General features: G+C 52.6%; 1 protein-coding gene across 1 annotated transcript in view; it reads right to left on the minus strand.

Moving 5' to 3' along the window:
- Positions 1-6,608: 6,608 nt before the first annotated feature.
- Positions 6,609-26,608, minus strand: part of LOC126652843 (aryl hydrocarbon receptor-like) — a 47,223-nt gene continuing 27,223 nt past the window's right edge. Inside the window, exons 3-11 of the mRNA XM_050339998.1 lie at positions 16,848-16,954; positions 13,680-13,769; positions 12,662-12,785; positions 12,260-12,390; positions 11,426-11,628; positions 11,193-11,302; positions 10,241-10,382; positions 8,268-9,849; positions 6,609-7,442 (exon numbers count right to left, since the gene is read on the minus strand). Of these exons, the coding sequence (XP_050195955.1) occupies positions 7,299-7,442; positions 8,268-9,849; positions 10,241-10,382; positions 11,193-11,302; positions 11,426-11,628; positions 12,260-12,390; positions 12,662-12,785; positions 13,680-13,769; positions 16,848-16,954 (2,633 nt within the window). The 3' untranslated portion in view covers positions 6,609-7,298. The remainder of the gene's footprint in view (positions 7,443-8,267; positions 9,850-10,240; positions 10,383-11,192; positions 11,303-11,425; positions 11,629-12,259; positions 12,391-12,661; positions 12,786-13,679; positions 13,770-16,847; positions 16,955-26,608) is intronic.

The following is a 26,608-nucleotide window of genomic DNA, read 5'->3' on the forward strand; positions in this document are numbered from 1 at the left end:
GCCCCCTCCTCTTGAGGGGACCTTCATCCCATGCCCGCCCGCCTCCTCCCGCCCCAAAGACGGGCCCAGACAGCCCCTGGGTTCGGTGCCGGGAACAGACCTCGGCGTCTGTTCCCGAGACCGATCCCGCAGCATTTGCCCCCGCAGCCCCAAGTGTGATGTCGGGACGGGTCGGAGCCCCGGCCGTGTCGGGCGGTGCTTGTGAACTGAAGGGGGGGACCCGCCGAGCACGGTGGGTGTGGGGGATCCAGGCGGGGCGCCGGGTCCGGCCATCGCGGCTTTATTAAAGCGGCGCCCCCAAGCCCGCGGCTGCGGGGACACGGGCACGGGGGACAGGGGGACGAGGCGGGGCAGGGAGGGTGCACAGAGGAGGGCAGGGAAGGAAGAATGGAGGGGGATCAGGGCGCGCAGGGGAGCGGGGGAAGAAGGGGAGGCCGGGGCGAGAGGGAGGGCAGACAGAGAAAGGAGAGAAGGGGAATTGAGAGGGAACAGATGGGAAACGGGGAATTGAGAGGGAATGGAGGGGGAATTGAGCGGGGATAGGGAATTGAGAGGAAATAAAAGGGAAATTCAGGGGGAATAGAGAGGGAACGGACAGGAAACAGAGGGGGAAGACTTTTCAGATGAAGCCTGTAGGTTGCTGCTTCCAACGGCACATGGACCAGTATAGAGGGGAAGCTTGTGGGACAGTTACTGGGGCTGGGCAGGCTCAGCCACTGGGGGTGACAGCAGGAGTTTTAGGGACTGAAATCTCATCACAGCCAAAGCAGTAGAACAAAGCATAACATGATGGTTATGTTATCATCCATGGAAGGATCTACAAGGCACCTGCACTCCCATGGAGTGGGAACTGCTGTCCTTTTAAGAATGTCCCACTGTCTAGCCCAAAACTATCAGCAGTTTCTTGCTAAAGGCTGGTACCACAGTGGGAAACTGAGGGCCCTTTGTGTTGAATGAAACCCCCAGTTTCCCCTGGATGGGTCCTTAAAGATAAGGAACAGCAGAATGGCTGTGCTTATTACAGGGACTGCACCAAGTGACACAGGATGGCAGTAGAATTACAGGATCATGGAATCATTACAATTGGAAAAGCCCTCTAAGATCATAGAGTTCAACCATTAACCCAGCACCACCAAGCCCATCACTACACCATGTCAACAAGTGCCACATCCATACACTTCCAAGGTTGGTGACTTCACCACTGCCCTGGGCAGCCAGTTTTGATATCTGACCTCCTTTCAATAAAGAAATCTTCCCTAAAATCCAATCTAAACCTCCCCTGGTATAACTTGAGGCTGTTTCCTCTCATCCTGTCCCTTGTTACCCGGTAGCAGAGCCAGACGCCCATTTGGCTCCACCCTCCTGTCAGGGAGTTGTAGAGAGCAGTTAAGTTCTTGCTCTAGGTCTGTCCTACAAGAAACCTCAGCACCAAACAAAGTCCTGCCCTTAAGGAGAGGGGGAATTTAACATCTGGATGAAATGAAGAGCAATCCTGTGTTGCCCAGGCAGATCCCTCGTAGGCTGGGTTACTCCAGGTGGATTGTCAGCTGTCCCTGCCTGGGCAGTGGTGGTTGTGTTGCCCATACACAAAGAGCCCCATGGCCACTCTAAATTGTACCCCACCCAGTGGACAGTGAAATGATTTTCCACCTCTTCTCACATTCCAATTAACTTACAAGCACTCTACTGGATTCATGGGTTCTCAAAATCCAGAAGGATGTTTTTGGTCATTGAGGACATACTTTGAGGTCATGAAACTTGAAGTTCAGAAGGATGTTTGGTCCTTGAGGTCATGACATTAACTCATGCAGATCCCGTGTCTTCCACACAGAATCAGCACTAAAACATGCACACCCACTAAGTTTTAAGGCCACTATGCTGCTCTTTTTTCCCAGTCACTTTCAGATAGGTTCTGCAAAAAGAAAAAACCTTCATTTTTTGAGATATTTCCTTTTCCTGTTTAAACAATTCAATTTTGGTATCTAGGAAGATTTTGCAGTTCTGAGCACTTCGCTTTCTACCTTAAGCAAAGGAAAGCCCCTTCCCCTCAAAAAGAAGATAAATTAAATTCCAAGGCAGTCAGCCTTCCCCTTCAACCTAAAACCCACAAATGGACTTGCCCCATTCCTTTTTCCATCTCCAGAGATGTTTAGGGTTTGGTTTCACGGTACTTCCATGCAGCTAAGTGAGCTGTTACCACCTGAAGAGGTTCTGGGCCGAACAGCTCCTTGCAGCACAACAACTGTCCAAGCACACTGGGAAACGCCCCCAGTCCCACTGATCAGGATAAGCAGGAGGAAGAGCAGAGCCAAGGGCATGCCCCCATGCCCTCAGGAGGGTGCCTGCTGCAGCTCAGTGGCCTCAATGCCCAGCAGCGAGTCTCCTCCTCAGGGCAGGCAAGTCTCCTCATCCAGGGATGCTGCAGGCACTCAGGATCCTGAAGTCGAGCTCCTCAACTCCATCTCAGTGAGGAGGACATGCTGGAAGCCAGACAGGATATAGCCACCGCCTCTCTGTTTTGCCCTTTTGCAAATTGACTTGCTCTGTGCCCTGTGCTCTGCTTAACTGATCCTCTGCCCATCTCCAGCAAACAAATTGTTCCCCTGTCTCATTCATAATATGCTTCAAATAAAGCGTGTTTCTGCCTGAGCAAACGCCCTTTGGGGGTACTTTAAATTGTCACAGTGCATAAGGCTTTCCTGAAATCTGCATTTTTACAGTGCTGGCTCTCCACAATGGCCCCTGGAGCCACACTTAATCTATTTCAAAGGATGTAGAGACTTCTCTTGCTTAAACAACCTGGCTAAGAAAGCAAAGCCTGCTTTAAACAGAGACCTTTCCATCCTCCCTTTTCCCCCAATCCAGCTGGGTTTTCCTTTTCTATCCTGAAAACAAAGAAGCAAACCAAACTTCAAAAAAGTGTTTGCTGATCCACCTCCAAGAACCCATCAAATTGAAGCACTATCCAGCTGAAACTGGGCAAGGACTCAAATCCTTGTGGGATCTGAGGACCAGCAGCAGTTGCAGTTGATTCAACCCAGACTTGCTGTTGAGGAGCACTGCTGAGGTTGAAGCCCTTCAAAGCACACTTCGAGCAAGCAACCAAGTGTGCCCAGGAGATGTGATCCACAACTGTGAAATCTCACCACAAGCTTGTAACTTACTCCAAACCCAGAGCTGGTACAGAAATCCTGCCGAAGGAGAAGCCATCTGTGCTGATATGAGGGAGGAGCTCAGATCTGAGCCTCTTCGCAGCCTCCTCATGTATTTCCAGGACACAAAACCAACCATCTCCCACATGACATCTCCCATGTTTGTACAGGATGGTTTTAGGGAGCAAGGAACTCCTCAGCATTAGGAAGCATGGATCCAACTGCTCCAGTTTTATCTTTAAATCTGTGTATAATGGAGACAAAAAAAAAAAAACAAACAAAAAACCACAAAACAAACAAACAAACAAACAAACAAAAAAAAAAAAAAAAACAAAACAAAAAAAACCAAACACCAAACCAAGACAAGCCCAAGCCCAAGGTTCCAGACCCCCTTCCCAGGAGCCCTGAGATGGGCAGCAAGGCACAAAAATGCACACCCAGCACACAGAGCAGAGCAAAGGTCTTTCTCCTCGACTGATGCTGGCAGGTTCTCAGCACGTGGCCCTGCCTTGCTCAGAGCCAGCAAAGGGCAAATTTGGAGCATGGGCTTGGCAGGATATTGCAAAAGCTGGAAGCAGAGTTACATCCCAGCTGGAGTCTAAAATAACTATGAGATTACCTCCACAGGAGTGCAGCCAGCATGGATAATGCTTGGACTGTTCCTCTCCCAGCTTGCCACAGTCTTGCCTGGCTTCCCTTCCACCTTTCTTCAAAGCCTCCTTTGCTGCAGGAACTTTATTCCTGCTGAGGGGAAAGAGAAGGCTGAGCTTTCCCCCCTGCCCTGCCTTGGTTCTGTGTCCCATGGGGGGTGATAGGCAGGTTCCTCTCCTCATGGGACTGCACGATCTGTACCCCACCATGCTGCTGGGAGTGCTCCTTTCCTGACAGCACCAGGAGTCAGCTGCTGACAGGCACATGGACACCTTGGGAAAACAACTCCCAAATGAACTGCAGGCAGTTACTTAAGGGCAGGATCAAAGCTGTAAATGCCAGGATCAAACCCATAAAACCCTGCTTCTCCTCCAGAGGCAGTAGAGGAGAAGCAGAGGCTCCTGTCCGAAGGTAAAGGCACCTTGGCAAAATGTCTCTTAGGATGAACTGAACCACATGGGATCACTGTAGCCTGGAGAGCACCTCAGAAGAGTCCAGCCCAGTGTGTCTGTTATGCTCCCAAAATTAGCTCAAATATCTCTACCCACTCTCCCTACTGGGAAGGCAACAAGGTCTAAGCAAAAGCAAGGATCTTCCCAAGCCGCTCCACACTGCGACGGCCTCACCAGCAGCAGGGATGACAGGCCTGGTGTCCCTTCTGTCCCTGGGGTTGATGTACAGCTCAATCCACCTCTGAGCTCCTCCACTTTGTGTGCAGGACTCACATTGCTCCTTTGCTTGATCCTTCACTGCCAGGCTCTGCTTTCTGCAGAGTAATTCCAGCTACTGATGGGTGCAGAGGTCCAAGGTGCAAATGGATTTTCTTCCCCCTCGAGAGCTGCAGTTTGCCTCCCCTTATGTGGCCAGGCCACCAGCAGCCTGGGCTGGGATTTTTAACACTAATGCTATTTCAAACTCAAGCCAAAGGGTTTTCTGGCACAAACTATCCTGTGAGAAGGCAATAAGCTCAGAGGTGCAAGCTGTTCTTGGGCAAGCTTGAAAAGAGACATTTCCTCCTCTGGAGAGCCAAAACAATCAGAAACGGCTGGAACCCAGCACCAATACAGACAACTGGGCAAGGTAGATGTGGAGCTGTTCTGTGCAGGCCCAGCAGATGGACTTCCATGATCCTTGTGGGTTCCTTCCAACTCAGGATATTCTATGATTCTAAACTCTCCATACTCTTTTCTCACACCTTCCTCAGCCTCACCCATAAATTTGGGGTGAGCACACCCCAAGGGACCATGCTCACCCCAGGTGTGCAAACAAAAGAACAGCACAGCCCAGTCCCGCTTTTTTACTGCCATGGTTCAGGGCAGGCTGTGGATGCTGAACAGAGGCTTCTTCTTTGCTGCAGCAGAAGTTTCGCTCCAGCCAGGCTCCCTGGGCGGGTCCAGGGTGTAAAAAATCAGTGCCACAAGGCCCGGGGGAGGACAGGCAGCAGCTGGCGTGAGGATGGGCATGACTTATGGAGGAGCAGGCCTCCTTGGGGAGCAGAGGGCACCTCTCTCCGCAGAAATGATGGCTGCTGCTCCACAGACCTCATAGCAACACAGCACTGGACAAACAGATGCTGTGGTCAACTAGAACACAGCACCCTGATGACAAAGGCAGGAGAGCTGCAGTCCTCCCTAGGTCACCTTGGCTGCTGGGAAGCTCTTGGTGCAAGGAAGAGAAGAAACCAAGCAGGACATGGGGTGATGGTACAATTGCCCACACGCCCAGGACCTGGCTCAGGGAGAAAGTTTCCCAGCAGTCAGGTTGTTCTCAGCATCTGGGATTCAATGGACCACTGGAAGTCACTGACTGCAGCCACAAGGATGCTCTGGTGCCGGTGACGCAGTTCTGGGAGAGGCTGTCCCTCCATCCCCATCGGTGTGTGTGGTGCTGCCCAGTGCCAACTCTTTTGAAGGAAAAGGGAAGAAAAAGCAGAGTAGGGCACAGAAAACATAAAAGATCAAATGTTCCCGGCGTATCTCCATCAAACTTCAGAAATATTACAAAACTGCCTAGTTTTGTTAAGGAAAAGCAGGTGCTAGGTAGGGGTGGGAATGTTGGAAAACCTAATATTCAGAAAAAAGAAAAACTGTGTTTCTTCTGATTTCCAGACTGAAAAACAACAATCCAGGGGAAAAGTATCAGCTGGTTTGTCTTAAAGGAAGTTTCCCATTATATAGCCACTTTATAAATACATACACTTTACATTTCAATATATCTATGCATAACTATATATAAATATTATATATGTATTATATTTGTACATAAATAATGACATATATTGAAATATTTTAATTGTTTTGGTTTGGGTTTTTACACACTCACCCTTCTCTGTCAAATTTCTCAGCTCCTTTCAAACATCCATGGCAGGACCCGACATTGCACCCAGCACCCCAAAGGCTCTGAGCGGGGTGGGGTGACTCATCATTCCAAGATGATCCTTAGGGTCCCTTCCAAAACAAACCATTGCGTCCCAGGCCACCGGTGGCAAGACCTGGGTTTCAGTGCTGCAGCCAAGCCAAATCCTGACATGCTTCAGATCAGGAAAAGACACAACCAAGAAAGGGGGATGTCAGGGAATGAGCTCCAAAGCCATTTATTGAAAGAAAAGGATAGAAATTCACATGAAAGTCTGAAGGTACCTCAGAGCCCATCACCCAGGAGAAAACTAGTTGAGTAGCCAACTTGGACACACCACATACAAGACAACAAGCCCCAGGGTGCTGGCTGCAGGAGCTCTAATCTGGATCCTAACCATGGGAATACCTGGACACAGGGAGAGCTGAGGTGGGGAAGGATTCGAGCAACACAAGAACAGGGTTCCTTTTCCTTATAAAACAGGCAGTATCTGTACAAGGTGGTCACAGCCACAGGTGCCTGGCTGGGATGGCAGGGAATTTAATACCAGAGGTGAAAACCTTTTCTGTCTTTCGTTTTTTGCACACACAGGTCCTGCATCCGCATTGGATCATGCATGGAAATGCAAAGCTTTGGTAAAGCAGGAGGACATCAGCCATCCAAAACGTGCCTGTCTTTCAGGGCCAGGGCTGCCTGACACAGGCACTGCCAGGGCCTAACAAACCATGGGAGGCTAGCCACAGCCAGGGAAGCAACCTCGGTTTCCAGAAGTCTGGTAAAATACACCAAAAATACACGTTCAGGAGGTTGGATGGGTAGGATGAGAGACAGCAAGTGATAAATGAGATCCTACAGCTGACCAAGAGCCACTTAACTCCTGAACAATATGAGACCTGCATCGCAGCCCAGCGTGCTCCCAGTGCCCTGGGAAATCTGTCCTTCAGCCCTCCCCAGGCCAGGGACCCCTCCACAAGAATGGTACATGGAGTAGGACGATGCCAAATTGATAAAAGGGCAAAGAAACCCCAGCTGAGTCAAAGCAACCAACATCAAGAGCACCAGCAGCTGGGGAGGTTTGGTGTCTGAAACCTGAAGGCAGTTCCCCAGGGAATAGTCCTGCTTTGTCCATTCCAGTCTCTCCTAGAGGCAAAAGTCCCCACTGGAGGCATGGGGGTGATCTGGCAGCACTTCTGCCTGGGGCTGATGCTGGCAGGTTCCTCCCAGCACCTGGTGTTCTTCGAGGAGTCCCATGGGAGAGCTAGGAAAATCACGGCCATTGAGGGTCTAGGAGAGAGAGAAAACGGGGGTGAGGCCGTTTGCAGGGGGAGCAGGGCTGCTCCTGCCCTCGTGCCCTGGGACAGGGGCTTAGCAGCCACCCCATGCACGTCCCAGCCTTCCCCCAGGGCCTCTCCTGCAAATGCTGACCCGCTGCTGGCACTACTTTTCACCTACGGACCTGCCTGGGCAAGTATCCCAGCCCTGTGGATCACGGGAAACCACGAGCACCTTGGCTGCAATCTAAAACAGTGCCTGGTCCTGCACCTGCACTCCTGGTAAGCCAAAAACACGAGGTGGCCACCGAGCTCTAGAGATATGTCAGGGCTGGTTCTACACACTCCCACAGTCCCAGGCAGGGCCAGAGTTAAGCTCTTCAACAGAGCAAGAAGGTGCCTGGCATACGAGTTGAAGGTGGTGTGGAATGGGAGGAGCTGAGGTGCAGGTGACACTCAGATCCAGTGCTATGGTCCTGGCCTTGTGATGCTGGAGGGCTCAGCAGCAGCCAGGTGGGCTCTCCATGAGTTGTGCACAGGCCAGGGGATGCTTCCACAAAGGCAAGACCTGGTGCTACAGAATGTCATCTCACATGTGCTTTGTATCACCCATCACAGCTCACCAGTGCCTGGCTGGAACTACTCCTAATACAAACCTTTTGCTCTTCAACTCTTGGTGCAAAGAAAAGCCACTAAAACTTCCCTTTCTGGCCACGCAGTAGCTAGAGCAAGGCCATTTCCATGTCCTCACCGGTCAGAGTGTGCCTCCCAGTGCTGAGGCTCCTGGGAAATACCAGCACAGAGAACACTGAACCCCAGAGTGGAAGCAGGCCCTTACCCTGTGCCTGCCCTCCTGGCTCAGAGCAGAGGTATACGCCCCGTAGGAATTCAGAGTCTCCAGACAGCTGCCGATATTCCTGAAGTGCCCTGCAGCTGAGCTTGGGAAAGGGTGCTGTGGCACAGAGGGATCAGAACTCAGCTGCTTTTTCGGAATAAGCTGGTAGGTAGGGGGGAAAAAACTGCGGTACAGAGCCACCTCTTCCTGGGAGCTCCCACTGCCTGTGGTTTCCATGCTGCATAATCCGTTCAGGTTGAAGTGCTGTGGCAGCAGGCTGGGCCCTGGACCCAAGCAGCTCTGGTGCTGGGAGATCAGCTCTTGGCTGATGCCATAAAAACCAGGCTGAGCTGGAGACCCCAGGAGTGGGGAAACATAGTCCTGCCACGGGCTAGGGCTAGTGTTGCTGCTGGGAAGGAGGTGTGGAGGGGAGTCGGGGCTGTGGCCACACAGCCCATTCACTGGCGAGTGACGGTGTTTCGGCCGGCCGGGGAGCCCCACATGGTCCTGGCACTGGCTGGGCAGGGAGAAGGACCGGTGAGCATCCTCCTGGATGGGCTGCACTTCTGCATAGTCACCCTCAAGCCACCGAGCCCTGGGTGGCTCCTGCGTGCAGGGGGCTTCTGGGGGTGAGGTGGAGGCCTCGTCCCATGGGGTGCCCTGTGCTGGCTGGAGGAAGCGGAGCAGAGCCTCTTCCCCAGCTGGTCTCTGCGAGCCATCCGACAGCCTTTCCTCCTCTGGCAGCAGCCCTGGCACAGTGTGGAGGGGCTGTTGCCACAACTGGACAGGGGGCTGGCCCAGGGCAGGGCTGGGCTGCACCACACCCTGTGGCAGGTCCTCATTCCCTGCATAGGACGGAGTGTGGGATGGAGTAGGGCCTCCCCGTGGGCTCGGGGATGGGCCTGGCAGGGGACACACTTGTTGCCCTCCCTCGTGCTCGTCCCTCGTGCTGTGGATGTAGGAGAGAATCTGGTTGCTGGCCAGGCTGTCTTTCAGGGATGGAGAGTGCTCTGGGTCCGCATTGACCATCACCATCTTCTCATCCAGCAGCAGGAGCTCCAGGTCCTCTGCGTTCAACCCCAGCCCCTCCAATGCACTGAAGAGCTCATTGTTGGAACAGCTCTCATCACTCTTAATTGACAGCGAGTCCAGGGTGGCTGAGAGAGGGTCCTCCTGCTGCAAATCCAGCAGCTCCTGTTTGAGGCTGTTCCCCCTTGAAGAAACTGGAGCAGCACCCATACTCCAGCTATCCCTTCCTGCATCTGGCAGGATGGACATGTCCTCGAGGTGGAAAATGCTGCTGCAGGAGGGGTTAGGAGTGGGAGCCTGGTGGGAGGTGTGCACTGCCTTGTCCTGTCGCATTACAGTGCCCAGCAGAGAACTGGGGCTGACACCATTCTTCTGGGAGCGCCCTCCATGGCTGCAGGAGATCTTCTTGGACTTGCTGGTTCTCTCTTTGCTCTGGAAAGGATCAGGGAAGCCCAGGAGAGGATATGCACTTTGGTATAGGAGCGCCTCTCCTGTGGCAAAGGTGAATGGAAGATGCATGGACCGTTTCCGAAGGTGTTCTCCTCCTTCTTCATCTCTGCAGGGCAGGAAGAGCAGACTGTGGCTTACATGTGCACAAACACACCCCACAAAGTGCTTCTGCAATGGATAATTGTGGCCCCAGCAAGCCAAAGCCCCTTTGGTACAACCAGCATACATTTACATACAAATACACACACACACACATTTTTATACACACACACATAAAACCCCACATCTGTAGCATAACCAAGCATCACCCCATCCTTGCAGGGTGGACGTAGCTGAACAGCATCACAGTACAGTATCCTATGGCTGCTCCTTTAAAAGGCACAAGAAGCAACGATAGATCCAACATCCTGCCCTGCTCAGGGAATCCCAGAGGCCACAGCAATGGAAAAAGCCAGCCTGTCCCCCTCCCAGCCCAGGCTGCCCCTGATGGCACATACACAAGGGGTCTCTGGGTGACGACAATGTACTCGGGTTTGCCGTTCTTGTAGACGAGCCGTGCATTGGCCTGCACCCACTTCCAGCGCTTCTCCTTCGTCAGCAGCCGGAACACCGTCAGCCCGCTCTCCCCCGTCTTCATCACTGCCAGATGGAAGCACATGTGCTGAGGGCTGCCACCACATCACCAGGGGCACGGCTGCCTTTGGTGACACTGCCCTTTCCTGCCAGGATAAGCAGCTGGGGTCAGAGCAGGAGTATGGCTGGCACACACAGGGGACAAGTGTGGTCCAGCCAAATACCCCTCCCTGCACTCACAGAATCCCATGCTGAGCTGGAAGGGACCCACAAGGGTCATCCAGTCCAACACTCAGCTCTGCACAGGTCCACCCTCAAAGGTCACCCCCTGTGCCCCAGAGGATCATCCAAACCCTCCTGGAGCTCTGGCAGCCTTGGGGCTGTGCCCACTGCCCTGGGGAGCCTGTTCAGTGCCAACCACCCTCTGGGGGAAGAACCTTTTCCTGAGATCCAACCTGACCCTGCCCTGACACAACTCCAGGCCATTCCCTGGGTCCTGTCCCTGGTTCCCCCAGAGCAGAGCTCAGGGCCTGCCCCTCCCCAGCTCCTCCTGAGGAAGTTGTAACTGCAGTGAGGTCTCCTCTCAGTCTCCTTTTCTCCAGCTGAACACATCAAGTGCCCTCAGTGTCCTCACACGGCTTCCCCTCCAGGCCCTTTACCATCTTTGTTGCCCTCCTTTGGACAGTCTCTAAGAGCTTGGTATCTCCACCCCAAGCTCCCTGCAGTGACAAGAGCACCACAGCAAAGCATAAAGTAAAGCATCCTACAGGGAAAGAGCCCCTGGGCTGGACATGGCAGTCAACAGAGCTGCCCGTGGTCCCAGCCCACTCATCAGCACTAGGGGTGGGCACAAGTGGCCAGGGCAGAGCCTCTCACTCCTGACGTGGTTCTCGGCGCAGTACAGCGTGTCAGCGGTATGGACAAACTGGTAGCCGGTGCCACACGTCCGCAGCTCCGCCTCCGTGTAGCCCAGGACAGTCTTCCCCCTGCGGGTGACCAGGAACACACTCAGCTCACAGGCTGTGTCGGGGGGCTGCCACCCAGGCAGGGGCTGGGATGCAATGCTGGAAGCCCACAGCACTACCCCTCAAACCAGCTCTGCTGCTTACTTGGCATCACACGCCAAAGGGGTGAAGTCCAGCTTGTGCTTGGTCCTGAAGATCATGTTCTTGGTGCGGATCTGCAGGATGGACGGGGGCTGCAGCGGGGTGGAGATGGCGAAGAGAGCAAGCTGAGGGGGAAGTGCAGACCCATCTTCGGACCTTTTGTTCTGCCCATGAAGGAATTTCAGCCTGCCTTGCAGGTTTAAAGCCTGGGAAGAGAAGAAAAGCTCAGTACTATGCAGAAAAGCGGATGAAGAGAGAAGAGAGGGAGCAGAGCAAGATGTCTGTCTGCAGAGTTGGTGTAAATAGGATCACTGAATCATAGAATGGCTTGGGTTTGGAAGGACCTTAAGGATCATCTCATTCCAAGCCCCTGCCATGGGCAGGGACACCTTCCACTATCCCAGGTTGCTCCAAGCCCCGTCCAACCTGGCCTTGAACACTTTCAGCAGGGATGGAGCAGCCACAGCTTCTCAAGGCAACCTGTGCCAGGGCCTCACCACCCTTGTGACCTGTCCTTCTCTACAGCAGAGAGGAGCAGGGATGAATACTACCTGCTTGGTTTAAAGACATGCCTTTAACAGAAAAATCAAGTTAAACACATGGAGGAAAAGCACTTTTGTTCAAGATTCAGCATTTCTGAGAGTAGAGGAACAAAACACACATGGAGAGGCTGTAGGTACAGACCAAGCCTGTGGAAAACAGGGAAAGTCTCCTTGCTGAGACAAGCAGATACTGCACATGGTAGAAAGGTCTCTCAAGAGTAACTTGCTTCAGCTATGATATGAACCCCTTGGGTAAGCCTGTCCCACCCTCCTGCTGTGGAGGGTCTGCACTCACCAGGAAGCCAGAGGAATTATCCAGGAGGCAGCGAAAACGGCACACAAAGCTTCTTTCCAGGAAGGAAGAGTTTTCTGGGGGAAGCTGATCCGGCTTGTAGATCACAGCAGAAGAACCATGGCTTCTCCCCACTGTGGAAGAGATGGACTGAGAGAAGATCAAGAAAGAATTCACTCCGGTGATGGCTGGAGATCCCTAGAAAGGGCCGGAGGTCCCCAGCACTGGGCACTGCATCAGCTTGTAGTGACCACAGCAACAGAAACTCGGGAAAAGCCATGGTGTTTGGATGAAGCCATGGCTTCAGCCACACAGACATGGGCAAGTGGCGTCAGGGAGCTCTGCTCCCATCGTACCTGGGGAGCCACACATCTCAGGCCAACCAGGATGCCATCCTACGTTTACCTTCTGAGGAAGGCTCACCCTCGGGAGCGTGTGGTGGGTTGTGGGCCCAGTGGAGGTTGCGCCTGAATTCCGGCTGGTCCTCGGTGTGGATGAGCTCGAAGACACTCTGGTGCATGACATCTGTCTGGAGGGAAAGCGCAACCCGTGAGCTCTGCAGCCTGTCCCCAGGTGCCAGTTTTCATGTCCCACCTGGAAACAGCCTGTCAGGGCCCCACCTGGCCAAATGAGGCCGGACACCTTCCACCAACACTGATGCCAGTGGGAACAGACAGCACATCTGGCTCTAAGGACCCCTTGCCCGTGTTGGGCCTGACCTCCTCCGCAGTCCTAAAGAGCCCATACAGCTTCCCTGGGACACTCTCATCCCTGGAACATGATGTCTTTCAAAATCCTAAAGCTGACTTATGGGATGAGATGAAAACATGGTTTGGGAACAAAACAGCAGCAAAGCCACCTCATTCCTACTCTATTCCCGAAAGAATAAGGCTCTGAGACCTGCTCCCTTTGCTCAGGTGGACAGTCCTCATCTACACCAGATATTGGGGAAAGCCAGCTGTGTGGGAGCAACACCAAACCACAGTAGCTGAAGGACTGCTGGTAAGTCCCACTTCCCTGTAAACGTGATCTAGTGCCTTCCAGGTTACCTGGGTGCCCAAGATAACCAGAAAGCTTTGGAGCCTTATGGGATTTACCAGCGGCCACCAAGGGAGTGGGTGCCCAAGGCAAGCTGGGCAGGGAACCCCAGATGTCTCACCACAGCCATGAGCCTCATGGCCCATCAACGTGGCTGGTGAAAAGTCTCTGTGGACCAAAGAAGTCCCTTGTCACCTATCAGTGACCACGTCTGGCAATACGGGGTCCAAATTCACAAGACCAAGGAAAAGCCCCAAACAGCCCCCTGAGACCCTGTGACCCTTGCAGAGTCTCCTCCCAGCGGCGAACCTGGGGCTATTCTCCACCACCAAGGAAAAATTGACTCTGCAAACCCACCACAGCAAGTCAGAGGAGTCCCACTGACCTGGTGAAATCCCAGATAGTCCTGAATTGTATGCGAGGAGTAAAATATCAGCCCTTCTGAGGTCACCACAAGCACGAAGCCATTGAGTGCCTGTGGGAGAGAGGAGAGGTACATGCCACGCTCACATCGCTCTTTTCTAGCAGGACACTGGTCACCCCAGTCCTGGCTGGCCCCAGCTGGCAGGGAGCTGAGCCACCACAGACAGCACCTCCTACTGGGTTTCCCTGAGGTCATGCAGCTCTTCTGTACAGCTGCCCGAGCGTATCCTAATCCAAACTGATGGAAAACTTTGCTTCCATCCTGGGAGCGTTCACTCAGACTCAGCCTTGGAGGAGATTGACACTCATCCTATGCGAAGAGCAAATAAAAATCTCTGAATTGCTTGCAGAATGTGACTGGACACCATCAGGAACTGATCCATTCTGGGGGAAATGAGCCCTTCCAACAATCCAGAATCCAAACAGCGTTTCATGTTGGCTGCATTAATGCTGTGTCTACCCAGGTGGCTCTGGTCTCACAGTTCCCACCCTCCTCATGGCCCAGGAGGGTCTTGGCAGCTGTGCATGGCTGCATGAGGCTGGAAAAGCCAGGGATGTTCAGTGGAGAACAAACCCACCACAGTAGTGCCAGCATTGGCTGGGCATTCCCTGCTGCTGCTTGTGGGTAAGGATACTGGTTTGGGAGAAACCTGCCCAGCTCCTGGCCTTGTCTGCATCCCTCCTGTCCTCCCTGGGTGCCAGAGGAGTGGTCTGGAGAAGGACCATGGTGTGCAAAGAGCAAGGTCAAGGAAGATGTTGTCTCCATTGCCCTCTCCCCTCCCCGAGGTGGCCAACCCAGTGTTGAGAGAGCCTCAACCAGCGGAAACAGAAAAAGTAAAAGTTAAAGCATAAAAAGGTAAAAGCTAAAGCATAAGGGTTTGGTTTTTGAAACCGTAGCAAAACCATCTGATTTCTGAAATGCCAATGTCCTTCATAAGCAGGAGGAAGGACAGGCTGAGTCTTCACACCTGGAGAAGACTACAAGGGGCAGAGAAGCTTTCCTACTGCTTTGGGAGAGCAGCTGCTGTCCCAGGAGGCATGGCTTTTCATCCCTGCTCTCTGGCACCAGGCAGGAGCTGACAGGCAGAAGACCATTGCTGACACAGGCACTGGCAGGATCCAGGGAAGCATCCTTAAGTGCTGTAGGCACAGCACCAACCTTTGCAAGTCTCTGTGGCACAGAGCCCAGTGCTTTGAACACCTCACCATCCCCCTGCTAGAGCAGAGAGCAGGCCCACAGGAGCCCTCCCTGAGCCCAAGTGGTAGAAATCACTGTGACTCAGTTTCCCCAACTCTGAAATGATCCTGACAGACATTTAGTTTAAATCTTCAAGCCCACAGAGCTGCCTAAGAGCAAAGGCCCTGAAAACCCATGAAAATCATTGGTTTATATCCCCAGAAGCCAAAGAGCTTTCACTGCCCTGACAGCACCACAGGATCACCCCTCCCTAAGGGCAACAGATCCCCGTGGGGAGACCTGTGTGCCAGCACAGGAGCCCTCTGGAAGGCAGGGTCCTGCACGTGGACCCCAGAAGCCCCAGAGCCAAAACCATCCTGTACCACTAACCTGGCAGGGAAGCCACAGTAGGCAGCCCTGGCTGCTTCCTCCACTCCATAATGCACAGACATCAGGATTAATTAGGGCCTGGTGTGTAGGCTCAGCCAAGTCCAGCTATTGTTGCTGCCAACTCCTGTTTCATTGTCAAGGTCGGTGTTTCTCCCCCCTCTCCTTCCCTTTATTCCGGGCACAAATGCTCTCTCTATTTACTGGGGTTGATCTCAGTGTGTGGGAATCTGCAGCAGAGGTCAATTAGTGCTGCCAAATGCACTTTAACCCTTTGAGCAATTTCAGAGGAGGAGAAGGGAAGAATCAGAGTAGACCAAGAGACAAAGAAACTTTGGACATCAGAGGTGATGGATTGGATGGAAGTAGGTTTATAAACAGGTAGGAGCATTTCCTTGGGGCACAGAGGCAGATTTGGAGCCCCTGCCACATCCAGAATCCCACTGACAGACCCTTGAGAGATAAAACCTACACCCAGAGCTTTTAGTGTCCAGATTGGTACCTCTAAAAGGATGGCATCCAGCTCTAGGAGGAGTTGATGAGTGGGAATCAACCCCCAGCAAACCCTGCTGAGCAGTTTTGTTACATCCTTAGGGAAAAACCTCCGTTTTTTGTTTGTTAACTAGCTTGGCTTTAGCACTTCTCTCCCTAGACACGGAGATGATGGCTGCTTAGCTCTCAAGCAGGACAGTAATTACAATTCCTGCTGAGTGAGCGTTTGGAGGGGAGTTGGGGCTGCCCAGCACGCTGGAGGCCAGCCAGGCAGGGGGCAGAGCTGCAGCCTGTGCCCGGGTGCCAGGCAGGGACGGGAGACCTGTGTCCTTGCAGGCCCTTGCACTGCCAGAGCTGGGCATCCTCCTATTCACTGTGCACAGTTTGGAGACAGAAGGTCATCTCCTGCATCTCTGAGCAAACCATGGAAGCAGCAGGCTCAGCCAACCATGCTGCAGCATCCCCAGCCTTGTCTCCAGCATCAACAAGGGAGCTCTGGCAGACCTCCTGGGATACACCCTGGGACTGTTGGGCTTAGCACACAATCAGCACCTATCCACGTACTGAGTGGCATCACTGCTGCAAAATCAGGAAAGACTCCCATGACATTTTCTTCCCTGTTTTCACCAGTGTTTGCATAACATGCTCGAATCAGGACCAGTGTGTCCATGCTGAAAACAGCACTCAAACACCTTGGCTCCCACATAACACCTACGGCACATTTACATGTGAGAGTGGAGAAACAGAGATGAACCTCTGTGCTCAGAAATCCAGCACTGCTTCTACCAAGACATTTCCTACACATGGACAATTTACAGATGCCAATTTTCTCCAGGAATGATGTTAAAAGCAGGGGAGAAGCAACACAGTTTCTTCCCCAGGGGCCTGAGGAGGTCTTACACCTCTGCTCAGTCAGAAGCACACCACAGGGAATCACGGCTTCACCGAAACACCTGCCACCAGCAACAGAACAGCCCGTTTTTAGGGTAAAACTCAAAGGAGCTGGAAAAGGGCCAAGAGGGAAATCCCTTGAAGGCATTTGCAAGGGAGAGGTGGCCAGTGAGGAGCACTAACCTGTAGGAGCAACTCGCCCTCCGGCACGGCTGCCGAGCCTGGAGCTGGTCTGTTGCCACACTCTCCATCCCACTCCACTCCTTTGGCACCGCGATTCTTCAGAGCCACTGCACGGAGGAAAGGGAAGGGACATCAGTGCTGCAGGAGCACACCCAGCCCGCTGCCAGGAACCTCCCAGAAGTGGACCTGGCTGCAAAGCTGGACAGTGCTGTGCCAGGGGAAGCCACCATCGAGTCACAACCCTTTGCTTCACCCCTCAAAGGTGGGTGATTCACCCCTCGATTTCAACAGGACATTTTCCCCACTACCCTGAACTGTTTTGGTTTGGCGGAGGGTGGGGTTCCATTCTTTTTTCCCTCCTGGAACTTTTAACAACCTACAGGTAATAAACGGAGTTACATACAAGTAATAAAGCTAGGGATCCTTAAAGGAGGTAGGCATCAGAATCATCAAATCACGGAACAGTTGCAGTTGAAAAAGACCGCCAAGACCATCCAGTCCTACCGTTCCCCCAGCACTGCCAGCCTAAACACTAACTCCTGTCTTTTGAACATTTCTAGGGACAGTGAATCCACCACTGTCCTGGGCAGCTTGTGCCAGTGCCTGACTACCCTTTCAGTTACGAAATTTTCCCAGTATCCAATCTAAACCTCCCTTGGTGCAATTTGAGGCTGTTTCCTCTCATCCTGTCCCTTGTTCCCTGGGAGCAGAGCTCGACCCCCCCACCCCCGGCTCCCCCCTCCTGTCAGGGAGTTGCAGAGCCAGAAGGTCCCCCCTGAGCCTCCCCTTCTCCAGGCTGAGCCCCCCTAGCTCTCTCAGCCACTGTCACCAGTACCCCAGCTCCTTTTCCAGTTTTCCAGTTGCTCTGCCCCAAGCCCAGCAGCAAAAGTCTGCCCTCCACTTTTCCAGGACGAGGAATGTGCCATTTTGAAGGATATAGCTCAGTCAATGATGTCTCATTACAGTTCAGCAACACAGTGAGTTTATTCAACCAAATTAAGGCAAGCCACAGCTCACAGTGGGAGAAAAACAACACGGAAAACACATGGATACAAACACGGACATCTGAGATCTAATAGTGGTCGATGCACAATCCATACAGATGAGGAAATCTGTCACTCAGTTTAACTAAAAGATGTGCCTGCAAATTTTGCTCTGTGCTCCCCAAGAGAACAAATCCTGGGGATATTTTAGGGTGGATAATACTAAAAGAGTAAGAAGACAACAGACCTGTGTATGACAGGCCTGTCCAGGAGACAGAGGAGGTTGCAGGAAAGCTGGGAAGCTTCTTGCCAGCACCATGAAGACAGAGGACAGCATTTGGCTGTTGCTAAACCAGCTGCTCCCCCTGGGATGCGGAAGGAAAGGTGTGAGGCACCAGCTGCAGCACCACTGCAGCCTGCCAATGCCCAGAGAGAGCAAGAGCTCATTTGGATTTGCCTTTCCCAGCTCCAGTGCTACAAGTGCTACAGAGCTGACAGGTTCAGATGCGATGGGAACAAGTGGACTCTGGAAGCAATTTAATGGCCCAAAAAGTTGTCACGGGCAGCAAAGCTGTGAACAGAGACTGAGCAGCGATTCAGAAGGCAACAGCCACCAGCACATAAACAAAACTGGGCTCTGTAACACTCAGCTCACCCTGTGCTTTGCCAAAGCAGCTGCTGAAAATCAGCTCCTCCATCCGCGTGGAGCAGATCTTGAAGGATTCGGACACTGCAAAAGGCAGATGCTCCAGATGCATCTCAGCCTTCCAGAACCACCAGGTCTAAAGCTGAACCCAGAGGCACCCGAGAGAGATGGAGTAGTTCAGTTTCTACCATGGACCCCCCCTATCCAACAGCATTTCTCTGCCAGGAAGGCAAGCACAGGGCAAAGGCACATGGCCCCCTCTTCCACTGCCAGGGCTACTCTTCCATCCCAAAGTCCTCCACACCCTCAGCAGGCACTGGCTCACAGGTGGGTGGGAATAAGGAGGGGTGCTCTGGTCTGCAGAGCCTCACCAGTACACACCTCAGACTTTGGGAACAAAAGGTTCTTCCACCAGGCACAGAACCGTCCCAAAGATGGACTCAGCTCCATAACCAAAGACAAAGCACGTCCCAGCTCTAATATTACGAGAAAAACACCTGATACGGCAGCAAACCCCCTGCTTCTGAAAATTCCCCTTGAGCTCAGCCTGCCCAGATGATTTCAGGAGCTATGTGGACACAGGTGGGCTGACAGTAGGGTTGAGGTGTTTGTCCACCCATGGGTCGGTCCCAAGCGTGGCCTCGCTCTGTCCCACCCCAAATGCCATCCCACCATGAGGGACCATCCAGGGTCCCCCAGCCCAGGCTGTAACCCAGCACAAATCCTGGGCAGGGACAGGCCATGGGGCAGAGCAGCACGAGAGCACAGGGCCACAACGGCCCTGTGGTGTGGATGGAGCAGGTTTGTGCCAGCGCCCTTCTGGCTTTTCCGATTGCTGGGAGCAAAATGTAGGAGCTATGAATTATTAAAGGTCTCCAGTCCTCCTCTGCGAGCTCCCAACCCGCTGTGCAGGAGGTGTGAGATAAAAATAAACCTGGCTGACAGGAGAGCAGCTAAAGGGTGCTGCCCTCTGCTCAGGGGTCTGGTTAATGGTTTGATATGGCCCCTGCAAAAGGAAATCTCAACTCCAGCGGCTAAAAATAAGACTTTGCTATCAGCACCTGGGCTCTGGGGCCCACGGTAAAAGCAGAGGACGGCCTGCTGTTCTCAGTGCAGATTCCTGCCACCAAACCCAACCTGCTCCTGCAAGCAGGATCGAATCACTGGGGCATGAGGGGCTGCTCTCGTATAAACCACAGTTCCCACGGGGGGTTTCCCTGCCAAATTCACCAAACAGCGCCTTTTCCTCCGAGTCACCCAAGGAACCCCAAAGACGACCTGCTCCTGGGTGTGGCCACCCCAGGCTGGCCTCCTGCCCGGTGTGCCCCGGCTTTGTCTGCCCATAAATAGCCCCTCGCAGCCCCTCGGGTCAGCAATTCAGCAGAACTGTCACAGCACATCAGGCTGATGGGGCGGAGACGAGCCGGGCAACCGCTGCCGCATCCTGCCCGGAGAGCAGGGACCGGGAGAGGTGCCCTCCCAGCACAGCACTTCACGCAGGGCAGCGAGACGGGGGGCAAGCCTCTGCCCTCGCTGCGCAATTTTCAGGGGGAAAAAATTAAAAGAGGGGAAAAAAAAAATAAAAAGGACAGAAGTGGCCTTTACTGCTGGAAGGAGAAAGGTGAGGAGACACAAGCCGGTCACCTGAAAGCAGCAACGCTTGCACAGTTTTCTTGCTATTTCTTCCAAGAAAAAGAAAATAGAACTTCTGCCAGGCTGTGCAGGCTGTTCTGCCACAAAAAGCCTTTTAGCTGAGAGGAAGAAAATCTCTCCCTGCCCGGTTCCATCTCCGAGGAACAAACTCCCTGCCCGATCTGCCTTCCCACGGGAGGGGATGCTCCCTGCCCCGCGGTCATCCTCACTCACAGGTGCCCACGGTGCTCACCAGGACTCTGCTGCCTGGCCCTGTGCTGTCACCCCCAGGAACAGGAGGACTGGGGAGGGAAGGGGGCGGGGGGGCAAGGAGGTGGCTCTCCTCCCTCCATCGCCCGGTGCTTCCCTCGGCACTCAGCCTGGGAAGCTGTTTCACGTGGTGCTGAAGGGACACCTCACTGCCTACCAGGTTTGCCAGTGAACTCCTGAACCTGACAGGGCTTTGCAGACCTGAGAAATCTCTGCATTACCAAGCAGGAATTAACATTTTTGAGAGGATATCTCCCAGCCCCCTTCCCTCCACAGGGCAAAAGCTCCCGGTGGGGGCAGTTTCACACTGTCTGCTGACTGTGGAGGAGGAAAACAGGACAACTCTATCCCAAACGTTCCTCAGGTGTCAATGCGGGAGAAGCAGGAGCAGGAAACCAAACTAATTCATGGCTCTTCAAGGGCTGCAGGTAAGGCCATCTGCATGGCCATTGTTAGTGTGAGCAGGTCTTGGGGAGGGGAGAGAGAAGGATTTTGGTAACGGTGCTGCATGCAAGCCCCAGTATCACTCACTCTCTGGGGGAAGGAGAGGCTGATTTATTACATGAATTGCATTTTATCCACCTCTCTCTTTCTGTCATTTGTGGCAATTCCCTGAAAAGCTGGTCTTCCGCTCATGGGAGTAAAGACCTTACCAGATTCCCACCCACCCCCCTCCAGCTTTGAGATGCTCACAGGCAGAGGGACCTGCAGCTCTGCTGCTCAGTACAGCCCCTCACATTAACTGACCCCTCAAAATTGTTTTCCTGCACTCCATTCCAAAGAAGAAATAAAATATTGAAAATTTAGAGGAGAAAAAGAAAAAACAAAACAACAACCCAACACTTTGGGTTTCTCTTGAGCAAACTGAGGCTGTTTCATGTTTACAAATCACCTAAAGGAAAACATGCTGTTGTCGCAGCCAGAGCAACATTTTCCTTTAAAATGGACGGAGTTTGGAGCAACCTGTTCTAGAGGAGGGTGTCCCTGCCCATGGCAGTGGGGTGGAACAAAATGAGCTTCTAAGGTCCTTTCCAACCCCAACTATTCTATGATTCTGTGATACAAAGGGATCAAAATTTGGCCCAAACGCCTTCTTGGTTGACTCGTTCAACCCGGTCTCCTCCCTGCCTCAGCTGGTTTCTCATCAGAGCTGTACAAAGCCCATTTTCTAGCAACTGGCAAATACTTCTTGACTTTCCATTGGCTTATTCCTAATGGATACTACGGTTTTACTTAACTTAATACCTTCCACAGCTCCCTGTTGACACAAATTTCATTAAACAGATGAATTATTTATCCCTGCCTGAATGGTGTGGATACACCACCTTCTGTGAACACGCACAGTGAATAATGGATGGCCTCTTATCAGATCTAATTGCACTTTTAGAAGCAAGGAGGCCTTGACCATGTGTAGCTTTCGGTTGTGTCACCAAAGGCACTCGGGTCTCAAAGGGAGAAGCACGTGCAGAAGTTTAAACAAGGGCAAAGATGACAAGGACCTGCCAGATTTTCCCTTTCTCTTGCAGCATCAACAGCGGTTTGAACTCTCCCACTCCCACCACTCATCCCTCAGGAGCTTTACATGTCCACCACAGAACAGTTTGGGTTGGAAAGGACCTTAAACACCATCTGGTTCCAGCCCCCCACAACATGGACAGGGACACCTTCCACTAGACCGGGAAGGATCAGCCCAGCCCAACACCCTAACCTGGAGTTTCTTCCCAGCTCTGCTCCTGTGCTTTCCTTTGAGGGAGCCTTGAGACACCCCGGCACCCCCTGAGATGGCAGTGAACCCCAGGGACCTCCAACAGCTCCCTACCAGCTATTCTCATGAGAGCCAGGGAAAAATACTTGGCAAGAAAGTACACAGCAGGAAAACTGCTTACCTAAGGGAAGTGACAAGACTTCCCCAGCTTAAATTGCTCCTCCAAGGCCAGTTCATTACCTAGGCAATTAAGAGAGCAGGGTGATCACAGGACCAGGCTTTATTTTCTTAAACAATCCCTAAGGATTCACTGCTACAGCTCTGCAGTGCTCGGCTGAACAGCTCAGAAGGAAGGAGAGCAGACAAAGTGAACAAGGTTAGTCCCACACATCCCTTCTCAAGGCCTCACCCCTAAGCAGAGGTTCCAGGGGCAAAGTTATACAGTCTGTAATAATGATATAATTAAAAGCATTTTTCCAGTCTGACCCAACTGCAGCTCAGGCACTTTTTGGGCCATCACAGCTCCAGCAATAACGGCCTGGATTCATATGAGTTTTTCGAGGATGAGGCTCAGCCCTGAGGCTGCACATCGATGCCACAGCAGCCACCTAAGATTTTAAGAGGACTCAGGGAAAATCCCCAAGCCCTCAATATGCACAGGAGTATCATCTTTTAAAAATACATGGGCCAGGCAAACTGCTTAAGTTTTGGATACACGACCTTAACCTTCCATATAAAACATACCCACGCAGAGCTCAAAACCACACACGGCCCAGGATGACGGCTACATCTGATTCACGATCACAGGCTGTGCAGCTGGTAATCCACCTGGAGCCAAAAATTTCCAAGGTCTCAGCACATGCCAGGGTGTTTTGCTCCTCTCCTCCCAGCCAGTAATGCACCTGAGCTGCCCAGAGGCCACTGGCAAGCCGAGCAATCCAGGCAGAATGCTGCACACAGGCAGAGCTGCATCTGCATCTCTGAGGATTCCCATTTCCAGGGAGAATTAGCACACTGCTGGCTGGCAGCAAGGTTCACAGTGGGGTTCAAAAATGCACCTCCTGGCACCACAGACTGACCTTTTCCTACCATTATTCCTACAGTTTATAAACCCCAGAGCTGACTGAGAGCCTTCAGAGAAATCCCACGAAATGAAGGCTGCAGGTCAATTGCTGACGTGAATGTCGGTGCCACATGACTTGTGACAGGTACAGGGCCCCTGGGGGACACCCATCTGGCCCCCAGGGACAAGTGAGTGCTCTCACACACCAGAAGGGCCCGGCTTGCTTGTAGGATGGGAGGCACAGCCTGGACACCCTTCCTAGCACGCTGCAGGACCAAACCGCAAGAGACACTTCTCCAGACTGAGCCCTTGCCTGTTTTGACATCTGCCAATTGACCTCCCACCAGGAGTTTAAGTGGCCCAAGCAACACAGATGGTACCCGACAGCCACATGACAAAGTGCCTTTGAGACATCTTCCTTTTTGGCTAACAAATCCCCACACAGGCAGAGAGAGCAAACCTTCCCTGCAGCATCTCTCCTTCTTCTCTCCCCCTTTCCAGAAGGTGAGGGAGGCAGAAGAGACAGGGACCCCTCCTCCATCAGCCACCCGTGCTTGCTGGGCCCTGGCACCAAGGGGAGGAACGGGCAGGGATTAGAGGGGAGCAGCCGCCAGGCACCGCCAGGATAAGCTGCTGGCCAGGAGTGGTTCACCTCTCTGGCAGGACACGTTTCCCGACATCTCCATCCCTCCCGTGGCCCTGCTCCCACACCTAAGTTCACCTCAGCCATGAAGCAATGTTCCTGTGGGCAGGAAGCATTTGTATAAACCTGGGACTGCAAAGTCAGGCAATGGGGCCAGGGAAAGGCACCTGGGAATTTCACAGAGAGCAGCAGTGCTGCTCCATCACAAGAGGAGCTTATTCCGTCCTGATGCGGATCCGGAGGCTCCAGGAAGAGATCACAGCCAAGTTCCCTCCTTTCCCAGAGACACTGAGCACACATGGCAAACACCTGGCACTGAACTGTTCCCTGCTCTGTTACACAGCAAAGATGGTGCACAGAAGTTGAACAGAATCAGCAAACACACACGTGGATGCTCTTGCCCTTTGCGCTTCCAAAGACAGGCAGAAAGCCACCACCTGGCATCAGGGTGGCAATGGGAACACAGCAGACACACCAGCCCAGCACTCAGCCTGAGGAAAGGTTTGTTTCGATAAATAATCCTGCTTAACAAAGACAGTGTTTAATGGTCTCTAAACCACTCCAAAGATTAAACAACAGAACACTGAGCAGCCTTAAATCCTGCCCTAATTCCTGCCATAGTACTTGAGGCCTTTAGTTGTGCCCCCAGACAGGCAGAGAGGCCACATATGCAGCATCACTTAAGGCCATATAAGGCATAAAAATCCTCATGCCCAAAGGCAAAATGTGTCTTTTTAAAAAATCAAAGACCTCCTGGCAAAATCTCCCTGAAACAATGTTCAAAGCTCCACTGTTCAGGTACAAGCACTGCAGGTGCTTCTTGCACACAGTATCTCAGCCACCTCTGATGGCTAAACAGCAGGTTCACTTCTGGAAAAGCAAAATAAGGACATGGAGCTGTTGGAGCAAGTCTAGAGTGGGCCGCCAAAACACTCTGATGGCTGGAGCCCCCTGCTCTGGAACCAGGCTGGAAGAGCTGGGGGTGTTCAGCCTGGAAGAGAAGATTCCAGGAAGATCTGAGAGTCCCTTCCAGTGGCTAAAGCCCTCTCCAGTGGAGAGCTGGAGAGGGACTGGGGACAAGGGATGAAGGGACAGGACAAGGGGGGAATGGCTTCCCACTGCCAAAGGGCAGGGTTAGATGGGATATTGGGAAGAAATTCTTCCCTGGGAGGGTGGGTAGGCCCTGGAACAGGTTGCCCAGAGAAGCTGTGGCTGCCCCTGGATCCCTGGAAGTGTCCAAGGCCAGGATGGATGGGACTTGGAGCAACCTGAGCTGGTGGAAGGTGTCCCTGCCCGTGGCAGGGGGTTGGAATGAGGTGGGCTTTAAAAGGTCCCTTTCAACCTAAACTATTCTAGGATTAAAAATGCAGGTATGTGTCTAAGGAGAGCTGTGGAGCTCTGCTTTTTGAGGAATTTATCACATGGCCAGAAGGTGACCAAGAGCCCAAAAAAACCCCGAGAGGAGCTCCCAAAGATTTTACCAGTGACCAAGATCTACAGCCCACCTGCTTTTAATCACTTAAGCCTGTACAAAATTCCCCATCTATCAGCTACGAGTAAACCAAGATGCTGAAATAAAATTTAAACCAATCAATTAATAATTAATAAATCAATAATTATTTATTTATTCCAGCTGGATAAATTGGTGGCTGGCATGAACCTGCTGGGTGGATTGCTGTCAGAGGTCATGGGCAACACCTGAGACCTGCTTCAGAGGTTTCTCCTCACAATCCATGGCAGCACACCCCAGTTTTCATCCTTGCTTTCCCATGGTCTTCTTTGAGGGAGTGCTCAAGACACACTGGAGGGGGGGAGATGAGGGCTCCTCCTCCTCGCTCCCTGCCCAGGGTTTACACTGCCTGTTTCTGAGCTGCCTCCTGCCATGCTGGCTGCTCCCAATAAACACTGAAAGCCCCCAAACCACTGGTGTTTTCTGATCTGATCTCAGCCAGGACTTGAGCAGCTAAAACTGTCTCCTCGGGATCCCATTTTACACTTCCAGGTATGCTGAGCAGGACTTGGAGCACACGAGCCCTCTTGGCCTCCAGGTGCCCCTCCTAACCCTGCTCCCTGACAGGCCAAGGGAAGAAATAACCTAAACGTGGATAATCAAGAAGGAAAAAGGAGAGGAAGGAATTAAGAGAGTATTTTGAACAGGAGCCTTCCTAAGGTGAACTTTATCTCAGCTCCAGCACAGCCACATCACTCCAGCATTCACTCCAAAAGGAATAAACTCACTTAAAACCGTTTCATTTTCTAGATGAGCTTGCCCAAGGCTCCTTTAAAGGAACTTTTTAAATTATTATTTTGTTTTAAAGCACTAGGAGAGACTCAACAAGGTCTCCAATCACTATTTGCCTCTAAAAGGATGAGGCTTCCCTCCTACCCCTGAATTACAGTGACCTGTCTCAAAGCAGAGAGGGGTGGGCACCATCCATCCCACAGCCTCAGACAGTCAGAAAGTTGGAGCTGTGAAATCAAGCCAGATGGAATGACGAGTGGGACCAAAAAAAAAAAAAAAAGAGAGAGAGAGAATCTCAGAACAGTAAATTTCAACCAAAGTCACCCACAGGGTCAGGGATGTGGGAACGTCAAACCCCAGGATGCACAGCCCTAGCAGGATGTTTGTGGAGCAGCAGGACCACATTCCCAGGGATGCTCATCCTTCCCTGGCTGAGCTGGGGCAGCATCCCAGCACAGTCTGCCTGGAAAGGATGACAAACCCCAAAACAACTCCTGATGTGGCACTTCCAAAGTCATGAACTCCCAGCCCACCAGGCAGGAGCCTTCGAAACACCGGGACCGACTGCCCTCTGCCT

Source organism: Myiozetetes cayanensis, unplaced genomic scaffold (assembly GCF_022539395.1).
Source record: "Myiozetetes cayanensis isolate MyiCay16 unplaced genomic scaffold, myiCay2020 scf9, whole genome shotgun sequence".
In the NCBI taxonomy this organism is placed as follows: domain Eukaryota; kingdom Metazoa; phylum Chordata; class Aves; order Passeriformes; family Tyrannidae; genus Myiozetetes; species Myiozetetes cayanensis.